This window comes from Simochromis diagramma, unplaced genomic scaffold, assembly GCF_900408965.1.
Source record: "Simochromis diagramma unplaced genomic scaffold, fSimDia1.1 OVJJ01000141.1, whole genome shotgun sequence".
NCBI classification, from domain to species: domain Eukaryota; kingdom Metazoa; phylum Chordata; class Actinopteri; order Cichliformes; family Cichlidae; genus Simochromis; species Simochromis diagramma.
This window is the reverse complement of record NW_024387350.1, coordinates 589,150-608,717: the sequence shown is the minus strand read 5'-3', so window position 1 is coordinate 608,717 and position 19,568 is coordinate 589,150. Positions and strand designations below refer to the sequence as shown.

At 40.8% G+C, this 19,568-nt stretch overlaps 2 protein-coding genes across 3 annotated transcripts; one reads left to right on the top strand and one right to left on the bottom strand.

The window, feature by feature from the left end:
* Positions 1–191: 191 nt before the first annotated feature.
* slc10a7 (solute carrier family 10 member 7) lies at positions 192–12,034 on the top strand. 2 transcript variants are annotated; one of them, XM_040007024.1, is made up of 13 exons: positions 193–461; positions 2,244–2,326; positions 2,421–2,557; positions 3,232–3,307; positions 3,389–3,427; positions 3,555–3,590; positions 4,286–4,369; positions 4,448–4,613; positions 7,111–7,162; positions 7,687–7,760; positions 8,119–8,264; positions 8,377–8,428; positions 9,631–12,034. In XM_040007024.1, the coding sequence occupies exons 1-12, from the start codon at positions 362–364 to the stop codon at positions 8,395–8,397; spliced, it is 1,014 nt and encodes a 337-aa protein (XP_039862958.1). In that variant the 5' UTR covers positions 193–361; the 3' UTR covers positions 8,398–8,428; positions 9,631–12,034. The 2 variants fall into 2 exon arrangements, with proteins under 2 accessions (XP_039862957.1, XP_039862958.1); XM_040007023.1 differs by lacking the exon at positions 8,377–8,428 and having other exon boundaries at positions 192–461.
* Positions 12,035–14,474: 2,440 nt separating this feature from the next.
* LOC120718483 (mucin-5AC-like) lies at positions 14,475–18,286 on the bottom strand. The gene is made up of 4 exons (XM_040007020.1): positions 17,752–18,286; positions 17,342–17,710; positions 17,092–17,252; positions 14,475–17,001 (listed from the first exon to the last, which is right to left on the bottom strand). Exons 1-4 carry the CDS (start codon positions 18,003–18,005, stop codon positions 14,519–14,521), a joined length of 3,267 nt encoding a protein of 1,088 aa, XP_039862954.1. The 5' UTR covers positions 18,006–18,286; the 3' UTR covers positions 14,475–14,518.
* Positions 18,287–19,568: the final 1,282 nt, after the last annotated feature.

Here is a 19,568-nt window from a genome sequence, read left to right as displayed (position 1 = left end):
TTTATTTATAACAGTATTATTCATACTTTTACTTGTATTGTGTTTTTTAACCTATAAATAATGAAACTGTATCCTAACATGTAATCTTTTATTGACATTTTTTCAGATTCTGATCGTTACACGCATGTTGTGCTGCTTTTAGTAGTGTTACGGTAATGAGTGAGTCGGTGCGTCTGTAATCTGGTCTTTACGGCTAGTTTGGGCCCATGTGTCCGGAAGCAGCCTCGGCTTCCTCTGCCTGTGTTTTGTGACAATAAAAGCTTCGTAGAAGAAGCGCCGGAGTTGTGGGAACTTCTGTCCCGGCTGCTGTGACCGTGGGGGGCAGGCAGGGAGAGCCGGTGGATCACCGGCGAGCTGAAACATGGGCCTCGTGGCGAGGATACGAAAGGAGTGGTTCATCGTCGGGATCGTGCTGGTCATCTTATCGGCCAAGCTGCAGCCCAGCATCGGAGTGAAAGGAGGTGAGAGGGTCGGAAGTTCATCACTGAAGTTCAATGGTGTTGCTTTAAAATGTGTTCACTCTTTGAATGACTCTAAATGAACAAATATTCCGTTTATTAAGTGGTCAGTTTGGGGCATTTTACTGCCAGGCTGTGAAAGAGTTTGCCATCCTTTTACTTCTCTCTCAGGGCCAAAGGTGTTCTTTCAGGTAAAGACTTAACACCTTAAATCAATCGTTAGGAGTCACAAAATAAATCGCCACAGGCTGATTTACCTGGCAACATTTGATCTTCCATAAATGAACAACTTCTAGACTTTATTTAGCGCTGTTTCCCCGAAATTTGAAGAAAAGTGTGGACTATCAACTTAACATTGCATGTTTCTGTGAATATGACCTGAGCCGAAACAAGGTGCAAATACTGTTGGTTTTATTTATGACGTAGTGATGTAATGAATGGAGGTTTTGTCAGACTTTAACAAAGTGTACATTTCAGGATTTTCTTTCAGTGGAATGTCGCGGTTCCCCTGCATGCTGGCCCTGGGGCAGCAGGCTCTACGTCACAGTGGTTCCTTGTGTTTGTGTGTGTTTGTGTGTGTCTCCCTCCGTACCTGAAGTGCCGCTGTAGTGACACGTTGCATTCAGTAGGTAATGTCAACACGTCAACCCAACTCCGTGCTCCGCTCCGCGCTCATGTGTGCGCGTTCACGAGCACGTTATCGGCATCTTTAATTACTCCCAGTAAACTAAGTGAGGAGAAAGCATAAGCATTGATAACTACAAATCAGCCGCCACCGGAGCTGATAACCCCTCCGCTCATTTTCCCTGTAGATTAGATAAGACGCCACTATCGGTGTGGTGCCTTTAGGCGCTGCTCGTAAACGCCGGCTTCAAATATCAGTGGGTTTTCTTGCTCGTATTTGCTGGACTCTTATTTTAACGTGTTACCATTGACTGTATATAAAAGATGGTCAAATCCATTGTGACATCACGCATTTTGAAGTCTCAACTTCATAACACATTCACAGATTACTACAGTGTTTTTTCAGCCAGTTTGCATGTTGGGCATCCCAACATGGAATGTTGATGCTTTGGAAGAATGACATCAGCACAGGTGTGGTGTGTTTTTGTTTCTTTGATTGTTTGTTTTATTTGCTGCTGTTGTGTTGAAAACAGTTGCACCTTAGTCTTGTTTCAGCTAAAAGACATGCAGCTCTCATCTTTTGTAAACTGCGAGCATGGATGACACAGCTGACTTGGAGGCAGAAGTTGTGGTGCGATCAGTCTTTGTTCAGTTATATATGAAGTTTAAAACAAGGTAGTTATTGAAGAGTCGGTGCGTAATCTGGGATGATCGGTTAACTAGCCTCCAGCTGGTTATCCAGAAATGATATGAAATGCCATAAAAAGATTGATTCTAGCTAAAAGAAGCTGGTAAAAAGAAAATAACAATGAACCTGGGAGTGAACCTTGTGGAACCTCACAGGTCATACAAGCAACGTAAGAGGAAAATCTGCACACCCTAACAGAGAAGGTCCTTACAGATAAATAAGAGGAAAACAAGTCAAGAGCTGAACCAAAGACACCAACCGAAAGCTAAATCCTATTAAGGAAACTATTATGTCAACGTCACAAAGGCAGCACTGAGGTGAAACTGCATCGGATGTGAAAACCCTTTTAATCCATACTGCAGTAAAAACAGGTCTCCACGCAGAGCTACAGAGAGCAGATGGCTGCTTCCTCTCCCTGCTGTATTACACAGACTATGTCACATTTGAAAATTTGATCTGTTTCTGTCTGTCAGGTCCTTTAAAACCGGAGGTCACCGTAGCGTACATCGCCGTCTCGCTCATCTTCTTCAACAGTGGCCTGTCGCTAAAAACGGAGGTGAGCCGCTCCCATCCTGCTTCTGTCCTCAGTTATGGAACATGCAGTGTTGCATTCAGGTGCAGTTTGGAAAAGTCTCCGTCTCTGTGTGCAGGAGCTGACCAGTGCGCTGCTTCACGTGCGGCTCCACCTCTTTGTTCAGTCCTTCACCCTCATCTTCTTCCCACTCGCCGTTTGGCTGCTGCTCAAGGTGCTCTCACTGACCGCCATCGACCAATGGCTGCTCAGAGGGTAGGACCCTGTGTGTGTCTGTCTGTGTGTCTGTCTGTGTGTCTGTCTGTGTGTCTGTCTGTGTGTGTGTCTGTCTGTGTGTGAGAGAGAGAGAATGTTGTTCTTTATTCTCACAGTACCTGGAGGGCTGGCATAAAGACACACATTCACAGATTACTACAGACCCGGCTCCATGTGTTTGTGTATAATGTGAGACTTCCCTCTTCCCAGAGAAACACCAGGAACAGGATATTTTATTTTTTTTCACAGTTTTGTTTTGAGGTCCGTCCAAGTGAAGTCATCAGATTAAAATAAATAAATAAATAAAATTGTATCATCAGTTGTAAATAAAATATAGATTTATAAGATCTGTAAACATTTTTTCTATGTGGAAGCAATTCCAGAGTTCAGATGGCTCTAAACTCTTTATTTCAGGCAGTTTTTTTTCTGATCTTTATGACATCACAGAGGGGACATATTCCTAATATGGTCATCTCAGTCTCACACAAGCCCCTCCCACCTGCAGATCTGTTTGCGTGACATCGTATTGCATTGTTTTGTTTTGTTTTTTCTCATTTGTGAAAAACATTCCTCCATCCTCACAATTTCCTCTGAAGAGGCAGGCAGTGACTCAGATCTGTTTCATCCTCATCCTCCTCTTTCATCTTCACCCTGTGGTTGTTGTGGTTGCCTAGGTTACAGACGGTGAGCTGCATGCCCCCTCCGGTCTCTTCCGCTGTTATTCTCACCAAGGCTGTCGGAGGCAACGAGGTAACACAAACACAAAGATTAGCAGGTCAGATTAAACCTGCAGTGTCACCAAAGTGATAAACTGAGTGCGTGTTTGTGCAGGCCGCCGCCATCTTCAACTCTGCTTTTGGAAGCTTCTTGGTAAGACAGTTTTTTTTCTGTTTCACGTTCCTTGGAGGATTGTGACTGTAATGAAGTGATCCTGCAGTAATGAACGAAGAGTCAAAGCTGTAATCCTGATTTCTCTTTTCCTTTTTTCTCCCTGCAGGGAATCGTCGTCACTCCTCTGCTGCTGCTGCTGTTTGTAAGTCTCGCCTGCCACATGACGCCTTACGAGGCTTAGACGTTTGTAAGGACGTCCTGGTCGGGTTATGAACATAAAACAATCATAAACAGATCCATGGCAACCAAACCGAGACATAAAACAAGCAAAATGATCACTTTTAAATTACAGACACGCTACAAGCAAGTTACCAAACGGCAACCAGTCCTGCTCCAAATATGAAGAAAGTGAAAAATGGATAAATTTAAACTTTGTTTTCGATTTGTTTGATGTCCAGATAAGAACATAAATAAGTATGGATGCAAAGTAAATATCTCTAAACACAAAAAGAGCTCGAAAAACCACAAATGAGCTAAAATAATCGCACAAAGCAACCATAAAGAGATTTGAAATGACCGTGAGGACATTAAACACAACTGAACAGTCACAAAACAATAAAAATGAAAATCAGAATAAAATTAGAACCAGAAGAGCTTAATAATTACGAACGTACGAATAATTAAATACGTTTTTATTTACCTTACTTTTAAAAGAAAAAAAGAGACGACGCAACCAAGGGTCATAAAAATGAAAAGTAGTCATAAAATAACTAAAATTAAGCACAATTTTTTTTGTTTTTTTTTTTTTTTTTTTTGTTTTTTTTATATGATCAATAATTTGTGCATTTCTTGTGATAATATTTGTATTTATTTATTTTTTTCCTCTTCCTCCTCCAGCTCGGCTCCTCGTCCTCCGTTCCCTTCTCCTCCATCTTCTCTCAGCTCTTCATGACGGTGGTGGTGCCTCTGATCCTGGGTCAGGTATGAAGCGGCGCACGTCCTGAAGTCTTGGTCTAAAGTCTGAACTCTAAATCAGCTGATTTGCTCGGTTGTGCGCAGGTGTGTCGCGGTTTCCTCAGGGAGTTTCTGGAAAGGCAAAAGCCCCCGTTCGGCGCCATCAGCAGCGCCGTCCTCCTCATGATCATCTACACCACCTTCTGCGAAACCTTCAGTAACCCCAGCATCGAGCTGGACCCCACCAGCCTGCTGCTGGTCGGCCTTATCAGTCAGTACACCTTCTGCGTGTCATCAATGGCAGATTAATGGAAATCAAATGTAAATTGTAAATTTGAACTAAACTATCAGAGGAAGTGTTAAAAACAATGGTGCTAGCTCTGAAAAGCTGAGTAAAGTTCAACTTTTTAAGCATCCCTGAATACATTTCTCCTCGGTTACTCTGAGAACTACCAAAAGTTCAAGTGGACTTCATGTTATATTCACTGTAAACTGAAACCAGTGGCTGAGAATTTGAGCTCATCTGGAAAGTGTTACCGAGGTCAGAGAGCTGTTATCCCACAGACTTCTAAAACACTGGAAGCCTGTTTGCAACCACAGGTATCGTCCTGTCCTTCAACTGCCGACTACCGAATTTATGACTGAAGTTCCTGAATCTTCCTTTTCTTTATGGCCCGTAGCCATGAGCTCATAAAGTTGTCAAGGAAACTGCTAAGCACATAGATCAAGGCAGATAAGGGCTGTTTTCCCACCAACGTGCGTTGAGCTGACCCAACTGATCTCAATAGATTGTTCAAGAGTTGTTTGCTATGTTGAACACGATTTAACCTCTGGTTGCTAGGGAAGCGTACACTTCCTGATTGGTTGGCACTGGTTTCTGGACGTTTCTGGCTCTCGTTAAAATCAGTGGCAGAGAATGTGCTGCACCAAAAAAAAACTATGATTGTGTTGGTTAAGCTAGCAGTTTGCCAGTTTTTGCTGAATCAGCGATCTTCCCCTGCTGGTCATTAAAAATAATGCCGGTTGAAGACACTTCTACACTGGCTTCACTTTTCACACCCAAAAACTACCTCTATCTGTTCAGATGACATTTTTTCAAATGCTCCAGCATACCGGCCACCACCCAATGAAATCCTTCACTTCCATTAGCCATTAGCCATCCCATGGTGTAATTAAGCCACATGAGATGTATAACCCCTACAGAGAGTTCTGGGTGTGTACCCTGACATCCACTTTCTGAAGTGAGACATCCAGAAGAGATCCTGATCAGATCCTTAAACAGCCGACCACAGGACTTATGACTGAAGTCCTGACTAATCTTCCTTTTCTTTATGGCTCGCAGCCATGAGGCCGTAAAGTTGTTCTTTTATGTTTCCCATAAAGGAAACTGTCTGCTAAGACCGTTTTCCCATAAACATAGGTTAATCTGACCCAACTGATCTCAAGAGATTGTTCAAGAGTTGTTTGCCATGTTAGACATGATTTAACCTCTGGTTGCTAGGGAAACGTGCACTTCCTGATTGGTTGTAATTGGTTTCTTGAAGTTTCTGGCTCTCGTTAAAATCAGTGGCAAAAAAGAAAACAAAAGACTCCTAATGATTGTGTTGGTTAATTTAGCAGTTTGTCAGGTTTGCCAGTGTTTCCTTCTACTAGTCATTAAAAATAATGCAGATTTCAGGAAGCCCACCTTTCAGACCTGGAAGGCACGTCCAGTGTTTTTATCTCTGTGTTGTTTATTGAGGTTAGCGATAAGCAGGCTCAATTTCTAAAATGATGTTGGCTCATGTTGCTCGACCCCGGGGCCAGGACTGAGTATAATCATCAGAACCTGATTTCTTTGAATGTTTAAGTAATTACAGCCACTGCAAGCATCTGGTAAAGGATTTAAAAAAGACTTGAGATTCCCTTTATTTACAATCCGACTAAGTGTGATCTACAAATAAAAATATCAGAAAAGAATAAACAGAACAGTACTCAATGTTTCCCAGTTGACTGCTCTAGTTTGTATCAGCCCCTAGAGGGCGCCAAATGACCATAAAATCTCTACAGCTCTTGTCCAAATCAACATTAACTGGATTTAATCCTAAAGTTTACCTTGGTAACTAGCCAAGCTAACTTAAAAGGAAAGAAAACAGTAATCGCTGAATATAGGAACACAAATACATTGAGATAAAATTAAACAGTGTTTTGACTGAACACATAGAAACATAGCATAGAAGCATAGAAACAGTATATATAGACTATTAACGTGTACAACTATTCCCTCACAAACAGTGTGGTGTTTCATTTTACCCCTCAGGCTAGCTGGTCTAAAAATGAAAACTTTCAGAGACAATGTGTGGAACTAATACATCTCAGTATCCATACATTTTTATTAATTTAGAATAAAAATCCATGATAAATCACAAATGAACAAACTCACACAACGTCTTTTACAGATGCTTAGTACAAACTACAACAGCTGCAAAGCAGCTGCAGTGTAGAAGAACAGATATTGGTGAATCAATCCAAAAAAGGGCTAATCGAAGAACTCAATACTAAACTAATCAAATCAACTGTTACTGAAGGAGTTACTGAAGATTTCCACCACAGAGGTCACTCCACAGACTGTTGGAGTAATGAATGGACTGTTTTTTATTGTTCTTATTATTATAAGATCTAAAACAATATTTTAAAAAGAAAAACTGCTAAAAGTCCATCTAAATGTTGATTTTAGCTTAATATGAAATGAGAAGTTAAATTTGCCTCTTTTTTTTCTTGCTCTGCAGTTTTCTCCATCCAGATCAGCTTCATGCTGCTCACATTTGCCTTTTCCACCAGGTAAGCTTCCTCCTTCTCAACCTGTCCTTTACTTTTCTTTAATATTCATTATATTGATTATTTTTACATAGCTCTGCCCAGAAATGTGATGAAATGTTTTTCTAAATAAATATATATATATATATATATATATATATTTATTTATTTTTTTAAATTAAATTTTTTAGTAGCATTAAGTGGCTTTCAGCATTTATTTCTTGTAGGTTTTGTCATCAAGTTACTTCCAGAAGAATCAGTATTAAACCCTTAATGTGTAAATTAAGAAAATACAAAAAAACAACAACTTTGATCAAATCTTAAATTTTAAGACTTCATTTCTTTTTTTTTTTTTTTCACAGTTTGGTATTCATACATTTTATTTTTATACATTTCATTTATTCATCATATTCTTATCATTCCATGTATTGGCTCCCTAAAACAATAAGAACTGCTCCAACATTTTGCTCTGGGTGTAAAGGTCACCACCTGCAAACCGTCTGGAGGGTGACAGATGGCACGTTTTAACTTCCTGTTTGTCTCTGCAGGCCAGGCTCCAGGTTCAGCCCCGCGGACACAGTCGCCATCATGTTCTGCTCCACACACAAGTCTCTAACCCTGGGTGGGTGCACATCCAGATTAGACGCTCAGATTTTGTGTTAGAGAGAAACTTCACATCAAAGTTGTGCTTGAAGAGAGCTCCTGCATGCGCGCAAAAACTTGTATAAAGTGTCGGGTGTCTCCTGAGAGCTCTGTGGAGTTTTAAGTTAGAAAGTAAAGAGAGGAGAAATCTGGAGGAGTTAGAAAGAGCTTCTGAGGCCTGTGAAGCTCTGAGCTCGGTCGTGAGCTCTGCTGCAGGTCGGAGCTGGCATGAAGTGAACAAAGTCATCTCGTCTACGCTGCATCTCATTCTGAAGTCTAATTTTAAATGCTGGGTTAGCTTTAAGTCCATGAGGTCTTCCTTATTTATTTAATCACAGGTATCCCCATGTTGAAGATCGTGTTTGAGGGCTATGAGCACCTGTCTCTGATCTCAGTCCCTCTCCTGATCTACCATCCGGCTCAGATCCTGCTCGGCTCCGTCCTCGTGCCGACCATCCGCAGCTGGATGACCAGCCGGCAGAAGGTACACACACACACACACGTGCACTTTGAGGACGATGTTAAATCAAACTCTCCTGCTCCTCGACGTGGCGGCTCCATGCCAACACTAACCTCTACACCTTGTCCCCCTACAGTCTAGTCTGTTGTTGCGATAAGGCTGCATGCCAACACTTCTGTCTGACCCGAGTGAGTAAGAACGGACGGAAGAGCAAATTCAGTTATTTTTGTATATAATTTCAAAAAAATCTCTACTGTGGCTTCCCTGGGTTTTCTTTTTATTTACAATATGGAAGCCCAAAGTGTTCAATATTAAATACATGAAAGAAAAATGAATTATAACAATAATATTCAAGTGTGACTGAACCATGAATGTGGTATGTTGTTTTCTTAGTAATACTCTGATTTATGAAAGCCCTTTACTGACACACTGACAAACAATTTTCCTTTCATACATTTTGTACAATTTTAACTTTTTCAACTTGAAATTTTGTCTTTTTACTTTGTTTATTGTTTGTTTGGGCATTTAAAAAAAGTCAGCTGTGTAAGTCCCATTAAATTTAACAATATACTGCATCTAAATAATTATGTAGTCTCTGTTGAATATGAGTCACTACAGAACAAACAAGAGGAAAAAAAAGATCACGATCTGTGTCATTAAAAATCAAATTCAAACACAAATTATGTTTTTAAACATGTTTTATTCAATTCATTAGAAACAAAAGGAAAGTAAAGCATCAAAGTGTCATTAGATCTAAAAATGTGGGCTTTTTTGTTTATTTTTAGTTATTGTTTTCATTGTTTTTACAGTTTTGAATTCTATTCATTTAATTTATTTAATAATTAAATGATTGGGTTTTTTAGGTTTTACAAAATTTTATATGCATAGCTTGCATTTTGTTTGTCATCATGCTACTTCCATAAGAATGAGCTCTATTAAACTGCATTATATTCACATTATCGCATGTTATGTTGTCTGTTTTACCCACATATTTAGTTATTTAATATTGAACACTTTGGTGTGCCACTATCAGATGAATAATTCTTTTGCACATTCTCTTTAATTCTGCGCTCTGGGTGCAACAGCGCCCTCTGGTGTCAAACGGATGTTGTGTTGTTGGTGGGACATGGACCTTTTTGCTTCACTTCACTCTGTTTATGAAGCCGGGTTTCTCTCAAAGTTAATGACGAGCGGTTCAACGTTGTGTTTGTACAAGCTTCAGCTGCCTGTTATAAGTGTGCTGCTAGGATGGGGAAAATGAGTAATTGGCTTCATGTTGTTGGTCATTAAATAATTCCAGAGTTTTCTTTGTCCTGTTAAATGACTCGTCTTTTGTCTAATGTTTTTTCTTCTCAATCTTTTCTTTCTCATGGCTCTTGTCTCTGTTCAGGCGGTGAAGCTGTCAGCGCTGCAGCCCATCTGACATGAAATGTTGGCTTTTGTGAAGTTACTGGTGTCTCATACAAAAGGGAACTATGGTGGAGGATTGCAGTGGTCACACGTGCCTTATTGCTACCAATCAACGAAGACCTCAGCCTAGCGGAAAGAACGAGAGGAACCGCGTGCCTCAGTTCTTTTCTTTCTATGATGAGGAAGGACTCCTCTTTCCAGCACATATATTGTTTTATATTAAACTAAGTGCGAGTTCTATTTTTATATGGATTTTGGAGCCAGAAGGATGAAGTTATTTGGACCAGTCTTTTCTCTTTTCTGCTGTTTTCAACATTTTTCTACCTTCCCACTAGCGGTCGCTGCCTGCGTCAGTGTTTGTTACATGGACTATCTGGATTATCTGATACTTAATATACTGTATTGTAACAGCCAATTGGATTTTCGACACTTTCTAAAATGCCGTTTGTCTTACAAGTAGTTTTTTGGTGGCGTTTAGTTGAGTGGAGGATGTTAGCACATTAATACTGGAGTAGTGAGTCCAAGTTTACAGGTCAAATTTTTTTGTTAATGACTTGGTTCACTTGTTTCTATATGGCTGTCTCAGTTTAATTCCTGGCCTGCTTCCCTCAGATTCTAACCAAATCTGTCACCCATAAGGGCATTTATGTCTCGGACCAATAAGGAGAGCTTTGGGCTCTCAGTAAGGATCCTGTTAAATAGTAACAAAGCACAAAAAAAGCAGGACTGGGTAAAGCTGATATTATTGTTTGGTATGAGATACCTGCCAGTCTGTTGTTATTGGCAATTAATATTGCAAAATTAAAAAAGTAAAGAGATGGGGGGACAATTTTCTTACAATGTCTTGACATGGCAGATTTTTTCCTGGGGGGCACTCTGCAACGTTCCTGTTGACACGCGCTCAGAATTCCACAAACAATCGGAGCAGGCAGGACGTGAACAAGTAAATAAATCACCAGATATAAGAAATGTTAAAGAAAGCGAAAGCAGAATATCAGAGTTTTAAACCACCAAATATCAGTATCAGAAATCCTGCATCACTCAAGCTCTAGAATAAAAATCTAAATAAACCTCTGAACATAGCTGTAGAATATGGTATTATCTAAGGAAATAATATAGCTGATTGTATATCACACCAACCAAAGTCTACAGTAAACATGTAAATGTTTTTTGGGAGGAAAAATCTAGAACTCTAGAGTCTTAGAGTCCCTCCACACTCTAGGCTGCTGGGCTCCAGAGCTGCAACTTTAAAATACAATAATAGATTTCAGACCTCTAGAATCTAGAATTGCATAACAAAATTTTGTGACATGAGGTCTGGAGCTGCTTTACCTTATTCAGAGGTATGACAGCGAATGAGTTATCTCATTAGAACAGCAGCACATGATATTCACTAAAACGTTGTTCTAGTCCATCTCGTTCTGTGGACCAAACCGAAATGCACACCAGTGAGGAGAAAGGGTGGGAATTTGCTCAGGGGAACTTTGGTAGTATTTTTCTATTTTGTTCTTTGCTCTAACGACTTAGCCTTACATCCTTCTGGTAAATTATGACAACTCTGACTTCCATTTTTCTTTAAGGGCTTTCACGCTACGTAATAGCACAACTCCATCAAGCCTCAGAGGACACACTGGAGGGCCTTACAGTAGCTCTGTGCACAGCTAACTCTGTATCTGTTGTAGCTTAAAGTAGTGCTAGCATGTTAAAATTACCGTCACTATCCTTTCTAACACTGAATTACAGATAGCAGCATCATGAGGTTTTAATCCTACTCTGCTTTGTTGGTACGTCACTACAGATGCTCGTTGGTTTTCACCACCATGCTGCTCAACCAGTCAAATCCAGTAGTGAGCAGATTGTATTCAGCTTCAGTCCCACATTACAGTATTTTTTTTAGTCTGTAGTCGTCATGTGTACCTAACCTTACACTGGAAAAAGAAGAAACCACACATTGTCCATCCTTTGAACTTATTTCTATATCCAGGAGACTCTTGTTACATCTGGCTTGCATTATCACCAGGGATGCAAACATAGCCTGTGGAGTCGCAATAACAACATTAATGGGAAATATCCTACAATGAATTATAGCATGGTGTTTCTGTCTTATATTATTAAAGTGAATTGAAGTGATGGACCAAAAACCTGCAATACCTATTTTTAAACCACTTGAGAACAGTACAAACAACTTGTAAAGTTGTTTTCACGAAAGTGACACAATCCAAGTCGGTGTCATTAAAATTTCTAAGCAAAGTGTTGCTTGATTTAACAGCAGACAACACCAATATTCAGTTGGAGTGGAGCTCATGTCCGCCATGTGACGCCAAGTTCTTTTATCTCTTGCTTTGGTCTTCTCCACCTATGAAACCTTAATTACACAAATAAAATAAAAAAACAGCTTGCAAAGTTGACATTTCAAAGTATTAGCTCAGATGTTTGAAAGTTGAAGTTAGAAAGTCAAAACTTTGAACTATGGATGGCATTTTTTTTTTTCTTTTTCCAGTAGCAGAAATTAGCTTTTGTATCCACCTAAGACTGTAAAGCCTCCAGTCTCCTTTCACATGATTGTTGCCCTTTCAAAAAGATGTTAACATAGTGTTGAAAATACTGTATGAACATTTTGGCGTCTCTGACGGAGAATGTCACCACATTCACTTCAATTCTGAAGCCTTTACAGCACAAATGTCATTTCTTATGTCGTCCAGCTTACAGTGAGTCTGTTCAGTCTATTTGCAGTGTGGTTGTTTTGTCATTGTAATTTATTGTGGGGAGAAAACAATGAGTGGGATATGTATGGGTCTGATTTTTGTTTGTTTTATTAAAGAAGTTTTGGAAATTAAACACAAAAAGGCTTTCTCTTTGTAACACAGTACCACATTTTGAGCAGAGACTATTTTCTACACACCGATAGCCTACTAGCTGTTAGAAGTACCTGGAATGTGTTTCTCTTACTTCTTTAACGAAGTCTTAACAGCCCTAATGAGTGCTTCGTCCTCTGAGGCCAGAAGCACTTTAGAATAAATCCTTGTATTTGTTCTCTGACCAAATGGGCCGTATTGGCAGCTCATTAATTTCACTGACCCATCTTTTTCTGGACAGATGGCTCTTCTGTCACATCATTTGGAAGGAGCAGTCGTAAGATAAACCAATAAAAGCACTGCCAGCAGACCGCAGTCGCTTTGTGCTGTTTTTAACCCTCAATCAAACCTAATTTAAAAACCAGCATTTTGCCTCAAACTCCAGGAGCTGAATAAAGCTATGAAAAGTGTATGATACTGAAAATATACTTTTTATTTTTGAGTGCAATCACATGACTTAACAATTTAATATGGATGTTAGTGATCAGCAGTGTAGTCTCTTTCTCCACAGATGCAAAAACCTCTGCTTGTTAAAATCAGCCTATAAAACCTAATCAGAGCTGGACTTACAGCCCTCCTGTCATTGTCTATACACTGTGGTATATTTAGACATGCATGCAGAAAACATACCTATTCTTCTCTGTTAACGTACTACTCAGATTGTAGCTTTATTCTTCTACTTATGTTGGAGACAGAAAGATTTAGCCAGGAATATTTTCTTCTGCTCTTGCTGATTCTTCTTAGAAAGTGCACCAGTGTGTGCTTTTGTCTATGGAGTCTATTAATGTGCTCTCCTGGCTTAAATAATCTGTGGATGATCGTGAACATTTACAGCGAATTTCGTGACAGCCTGCCAAGCTCCATTTTGTCAGGGACCGCGGCTCAACGGGACCTGAAAGGTCCTCTGGAGATGCTGCTTGTTTAAAACTAATGAAGGTGTGCACACGCGTGTTCACTGCTCGTAGACTTAAACCTTTCTTGGCTGCTACTTCAAAGCACATTGTGCGCTGTCTGTCCTGCGTGCTGCACAACAACATTGAATATTTAGTATTTACTGCTGTTTACACTTAGCTAGATTAATGCGATGGTGTTGTGTTTAGTATGTTGCTTTGGGGTTTTTTTTGCTTGTTTTCTATTCTTCTCTCAACAGGTGATCCAGGAGATTTTTTTTTCTCCCCCCCTTTCTCACTGTCCCTCTCCCCTTCTGTTTTTCTTTTCCTTCGTCTTTCTTTCTCCCTTTCCTATCCCTCACTCATGTCTGTCCCGTCTGTAACATCTGAAAATAAAATATAATAAATAATAAAAACAAAGGTCGATCAAATGGACCATTACGGCAATGCCACGATGATCCATTTGGCAAAGTAAATCCATTGGGTATCCTTGTTGGTCTTCAGATGACAATTCTGACGGCTAAAGAACCAAATGGGACAGGCAAAAAAAAAAAAAGAAAAAAAACTAATGAAGAAGCGGAAAAAGGTGTCAGAATATCTCTTTCAGCAACAGACTGACTGACCACAGTTTTATCCTTTCGTAGTCATCCCTGTGGAGCCTGCACTGCAGTAGACGACAGTGTTTGCATTCATCTGCATTGCTGTGCTGTCACAAGTGAAAGTTCTGCTGGTTTTTGAGCTAATGAATTTCAAACAATAGTTACTGAAAATCTGGAAGGAGGAAGAAAATTTCAGAACGGACTGGCTCGCATCCGATGTGGACAGCTGTGGATCAACTGGAGGCACGATCGAAGATTGCAGCGGTCCCAGATCCAGCTGTACACACTGGAATATGTCCCCCTGTTGCTTGTCTGTGTTTTATTGTGTTATGGTGTGATGATATCTGTGTGTTCTTTTTCTCCTTAATGACCCTTTTGTGTTACACATTTCACTGTTTTTCCTTTTACTACCTAGCCTGACCTGTTTCCCCAATGTGACGTTTGTTGTAGGGAAAAAAATCAATCCGAACATTTGAGGAGTTAATCAAGATTATTTTCTTGTCCTTAAAAGGTTTTGGTATCTATTATCTTTGTTGGCAGCCGGCATTTCTCTCTCCAGGTGGTGACAGTACATCATACTCTGCCAGAAGTACTAAGCTGTTCTCTCTGATTTTTCGGACTCTAACCAAATCTCCACACTCCTGGACGTGGATCAGTCCTATCTCTCCTCTCCCATACTCTCTCTCCCGATCGTTCAGGGTCACCGCTGTCCGTTTTCCACAAGCCTGGCGATACAAGTACCTTATTCCAACCACCAGTACCATACCCAAACCAGCTGAGCTGCCCAGCAGCATGCCCAGCTCCCAGGCACTGTGTCTGCGTATGTCTGGATATTTCCCTTCCTTGTCTGGAGTTGCAGGAGGACTGGAGGGATGTTTAGCATCACTATTTGGAAGCTTTGGTTTCAACTCGTGGCCAAGATTTTCCTCGATGTTAGAGTGGGGTTTGGGGTTTGGATGAATGTCTGTTCTTGGTGTTGGTGGGTGTACACTTGAATCAGGATCAGATGATGCAGTGTGACCTTCAGTATGTTTCTGGGAAGGTGAGGGCATGGAGAGGTTGTGCAGAGAGCGACGGGGAGCTGGAGAGGGTCCTGAATGAAGGGAGGTAGCCTGGGCAGCAGGCGGGGAGGTTACAGATGGGATATAAAAAGATGTACCTTGATAGGAGGAAGAAGTTGCTGAGGTCGAGCTAGATGAAGTGGTAGAAGAAACAAAAGAAATGGAAGAATTTGTTGAATTTGTGATGCACTGGGAAGAGGTAAAGGTAGGCAAGGGAGCTGGAGTAAACAAGAGATCTGATGATGGATGGTTAGAAGTGTATAAATAGGGTATAGTAGACGAGGCAAAGGAGGATGGCTGTGGGGAAGTGGGGGTAGGTTGAGAAGATGACAAATAAGGGGGGTTGGAGATTGGAGAAGGGGAGGGGAGAGCAAAACGAGCTGATGACGTTGTCAGTTGGTTTCTCGTAAAGGAAGAAGGGATGACAAATGTAGACCTAATGGATGGATGCATAGTTACAAGGGGTAAACCTCCAGAAGAATGAGGAGAATTGGTAGACCTATCGTTAACTGTTGCAGTAGGGAGCAAAGTATTGGAGAAGGAGAAAGATGAAGCAGAAAGGGAAGGAGTGGCTGAGGGCAGAGCAAAGACTGGGCGCGTAGTTCTGATCTTTGTGTCAGACCTAAGATCCACTTGACTCTTTTCCAGTATGGGAGTTTGGTCAGTCCTCAGTGTAAAGAGCAGTGGGTTAAAGAGAGACTCAGAGGATGGAGTTTGTTTCTGTTTCTGTGGTTGAGGAGAGTTGTTTGAAACGTCAGGTGATATCTCAGATTGGGAGTAATCTGTCCAAGGAATGCTAGTTTTACCCTGACTTTTAGTTGTAGTAGTTTCTGGCATGTCTTGGAGAAATGTTCTGATATACTCACTGTGAGGAGAGCTACTCAGGACAGTAGCTGTAGTCTGAAGCTTAGAGAAAGGTGTACTGGTTTGCTTTGGGCTACTTTTGGGTTCTAAAGGGCTGTTTTCAGAGTGGGTAAGGGATGATATTGTGAGAAAGGACTTAATGATGGGAGATTTGGATGGTGGAATGGAGTGTGGAGAAGAGGTTTGAGAGCGAGAAAGGAATTTGGATGAAGATGCTGGGGGAAATGGATAAATATGACTCCTACTAGTTTGGGACCGTAGAAGAAGTATGGATGGAAGTATGGAAGTTTCAAAATGACTAATAGGCTTGGGTGAAGAAGTTTGGGAGTGAGGATTTTGAGACCCGATACCTATTTCTGATTTAACTGCATTGGTTTGGGACTCAGTTACACTAGTCCTGTGAGGCTGGACTGAACCACTCTGGGTCTTGAACTTTGCTGAACCTTCTTCTTCCTGGATTGCTGCTTTTGGATTCTGGGTTGTGGGTTTTGGGAGCTTTATCTTATGAAAACTGTGATTAGTTGAGTGATTTCTGGTGACATCTTCTATTTCAGGTTTGTTAGGCGCTTTTGGATCTGGTAAATGTAATTTTGGAAGTTCCTCTTCCTTCAGAGGGATGACAGGAACAAGGAGGGGAAGAGGACTACTTGAGGCTTGCACTGTGTTGTTTAATGAAGAAATGGTGGTAGTTTTCATCCCTGTAGCCTCAGCAGAGAAGAAAGATGCTGTCAAAGGACTTGAGCTCTTGGGGTCCTTCGGTTGAGGAACGGGGTCAATTTGTGCCTCTTCAGTCACACCTGAATATGATCTTAAAGGTGTTTGAGAACCAGTTTGATGATTTTCTAAGGTCATATTCTTCTTTTTACTGACTTCAAACGATGCCAGAGTCACAGACCTGCTCCTGTCCAAGGCTGGATGAGTTGTTTCTGTTGTTGTTTTCATAGATTTGTAGTTGTAAGGTCCACTTCTTGCTCTTGTAATAAGTTGTAGACTAGTATCTGGTCTATTTGTCGCATTTGTTTCTTTCTTTGATGCTTTAAAGGCTCTGAGAGCTGCAAGACAACAAGGTGAGAGGAGAGAGTGAATAGAGAGGCGACAATTGTTCTATTTCAAAGCACCTAGCTTGCATTTTGTCCCAAATTTACCATCACATAATAACTAAATCAGCTTACTTGGCAGGGCTGTAACTTTGTCTTGCAGTAGTGCAGAAATTGCACTCACTCCATTCACTCTAGTAGTGTTACTCCCATTCCAAAGCCTACGACCCGCGTCACGCACCAGTCCAGACTCAATACCTGCCCAGTAAACAAAGTAGGACTGTACCACCGTGATGCTGGAAAACAGAGGATACTCAGGTTTGTGTTTTCTTGTACAAAACTTGAAATTCTGTGAAAACTAATCTGTTATTATTTGTAGGCTTACTAGAACCGTATGTCTCCCACTGGTGAATCAGGAGCCCTCCATACAGACGAGAGGTTTCTCTTCAGCTGTTTGTCCGAGTGTGTGACAGTGTCACCCTCCGAGAGGCAGCACAGAGTGTGGGTGCCAGGAGGTGTGAGGATCCAGGAGCCGCCCACCAGCAACGGGCCCTGTCTCCTGGACTTCCTGACACCACTTCCAGCTCCGGTTTTGGGCCATGGCGTGACCCCATAGATTCCTCCAAATTTGCTGAAGGTACCCTCTGCACGGCGTGCCTGGAGCAGGAAACCCATGAAGTCCCGAGAGCTCCGCACCATTACTGAACAGTCAAAAAAACAAAAGGTAGCCAACATAAACAGATCATGAAGGTGTTTTAATGTCATTCAGCTCACATACCACATTAAAATAACTACATTTGAATAACTATCACAGCAGGTTTGCCCATTATGCTGATAGTACCTGTTATAAACTGTCCAGGGAGGTAGGAAGAGGCAGACGTGCGTATGGTGACCTGTCTGTGCTGCGAGTCCTGAGAGTGAGCACGGATGTGGCCGGGAATCATTTCCTGACAAGAGGCGTGGCTTGCACCACCGGAGAATGATGTGGTGGGCGGGGCCAGTAAGAATAAGACCGCACACACACCCAAACAGTTTAGGGTGGACAGCATCGCTAAAAGTAAATACAAAGTTTATGTAGCTCTACCAATTCACTTGATGGACTGAGAGATGATGCAAACAAGATTTTGCTTATCAGAAACTGAGACTGGATACTGCAAAATAAAGTTGGAAAAATGCAACATAAAACCACCATACAGAGCTCAAATGTAGTGCAAATATCACAAAAGACAATAAAGAGATAAAGTAAAAAGACAAGTATAATGCGTATGAACCAATCAACCTATTATTACACACGAACATGCATAATGAGCTATAAAATTACTGAACATGGCAAAAGAGAAGCAAATAAACCAAATTAGACACAAAAGAGGCAAACAAAGAAAAAATTACAGAGATCAAAGGTATTGAAACACTTCAGAAACACACAACATGACATGACTTCACATGAAAAACACAGAAGAAAAAATACGGTGAGGCACGGAACAACTACAACAAAAACCTAAAAAACAAAACAGCCAAACAGAAGCAAACCAACCACCACAAATGTAAACATGAAATGACACAAATAAGATGCAAAAAAGAGGACAAAGACATGCAAAGTCAACAAAAATAGACACACCAGCTCTGTTAAGAAACGAAACGTGACTGTAAAGAGGTGCTGACTACTTAGAGTCCCAAAATTATTCAAATTAATGCAAAAAAAAAAAAAAAATCAATAATGATGTGCAAAAACATGTAAAGCATGAAACACACCAACATGAGAGGATAAGTCCCAAAACAAGTGACGCAAAAATCTTAAAAGGCTGTTCATCAAAATAGAAAACTAAAAAAAAATGAATATGAACAAATATAGTTAATATATCATCTTAGCTGTAGCCCTGCAACAGACTGTCAACCTGTCCAGGGTGCACCCTGCCTCTCACCCTAAGACAGCTGGGCTGCAGCTGCCCCACGATCCTGAAAAGGATAAGTGGAAGAGGATGGATGGATGGATGGATGACAAAATTCCGAAAGAAAAATATGAATATAGAGTCTGAATATATCAGGCTATGAGAAAATTACATCAGTTATACTTTTTATTTAAACCAATAAAACTCAATAAATCCTTACAGAAGCACACGAGGTTTATTTCTTGCTTTTTTTTCTTTTTCTCTCCTTTGATACATTTTTTCCAATTTTTAAGCAGCCTTGTCTGTTTGTACATCCTCCTAGGAAGGAGTTCACATGTGGATGGATGAATGGAGCAGTAGTGAGTTTTATCCTTACCTTGTCAGAGCACTAAGTTTCAGGATGCCTTTAAAACAACAGCGAGCTCCTGCTTCTTCTTCAGTTTGCACAGATCTTCTTGTCCTGTCAGTTCAGCTGTTGTGGGAAAACCATTTAAAATACTTCAGCCCACAGCTGGGGGAATAAAGTGCTCCTGGAAACTCTGAGGATGAAAGAGTGATCCGGGGCTCCAGGATGTGGAGTAAGAGGGAGGAGGGATGTAGATCCAGAGCATGTAGAGCTGCTGGATTAACAATCTGTGACGTTCAAATGGAAAAACAGTGCATATGTGACGCTGTGTACAGCACAGTACTTTAACTTCTGCATCGTAACTTTCAAAAATAAAC

What these genes read in the sequence shown, in the direction of transcription:
- slc10a7 (XM_040007023.1), top strand. Translation starts at nt 362, where the DNA reads ATGGGCCTCGTGGCGAGGATACGAAAGGAGTGGTTCATCGTCGGGATC. An exon ending in AGGCTGTCGGAGGCAACGAG is followed by an intron (nt 3,308 to 3,388) that starts GTAACACAAACA and finishes GTGTTTGTGCAG; the next exon opens with GCCGCCGCCATCTTCAACTC. An exon ending in ACATTTGCCTTTTCCACCAG is followed by an intron (nt 7,163 to 7,686) that starts GTAAGCTTCCTC and finishes TTGTCTCTGCAG; the next exon opens with GCCAGGCTCCAGGTTCAGCC.
- LOC120718483 (XM_040007020.1), bottom strand. Translation starts at nt 18,005, where the DNA reads ATGCTGTCCACCCTAAACTGTTTGGGTGTGTGTGCGGTCTTATTCTTA. An exon ending in GCTGTGATAGTTATTCAAAT is followed by an intron (nt 17,711 to 17,751) that starts GTAGTTATTTTA and finishes AATGACATTAAA; the next exon opens with ACACCTTCATGATCTGTTTA. An exon ending in CAAAGTTACAGCCCTGCCAA is followed by an intron (nt 17,002 to 17,091) that starts GTAAGCTGATTT and finishes GCCTCTCTATTC; the next exon opens with ACTCTCTCCTCTCACCTTGT.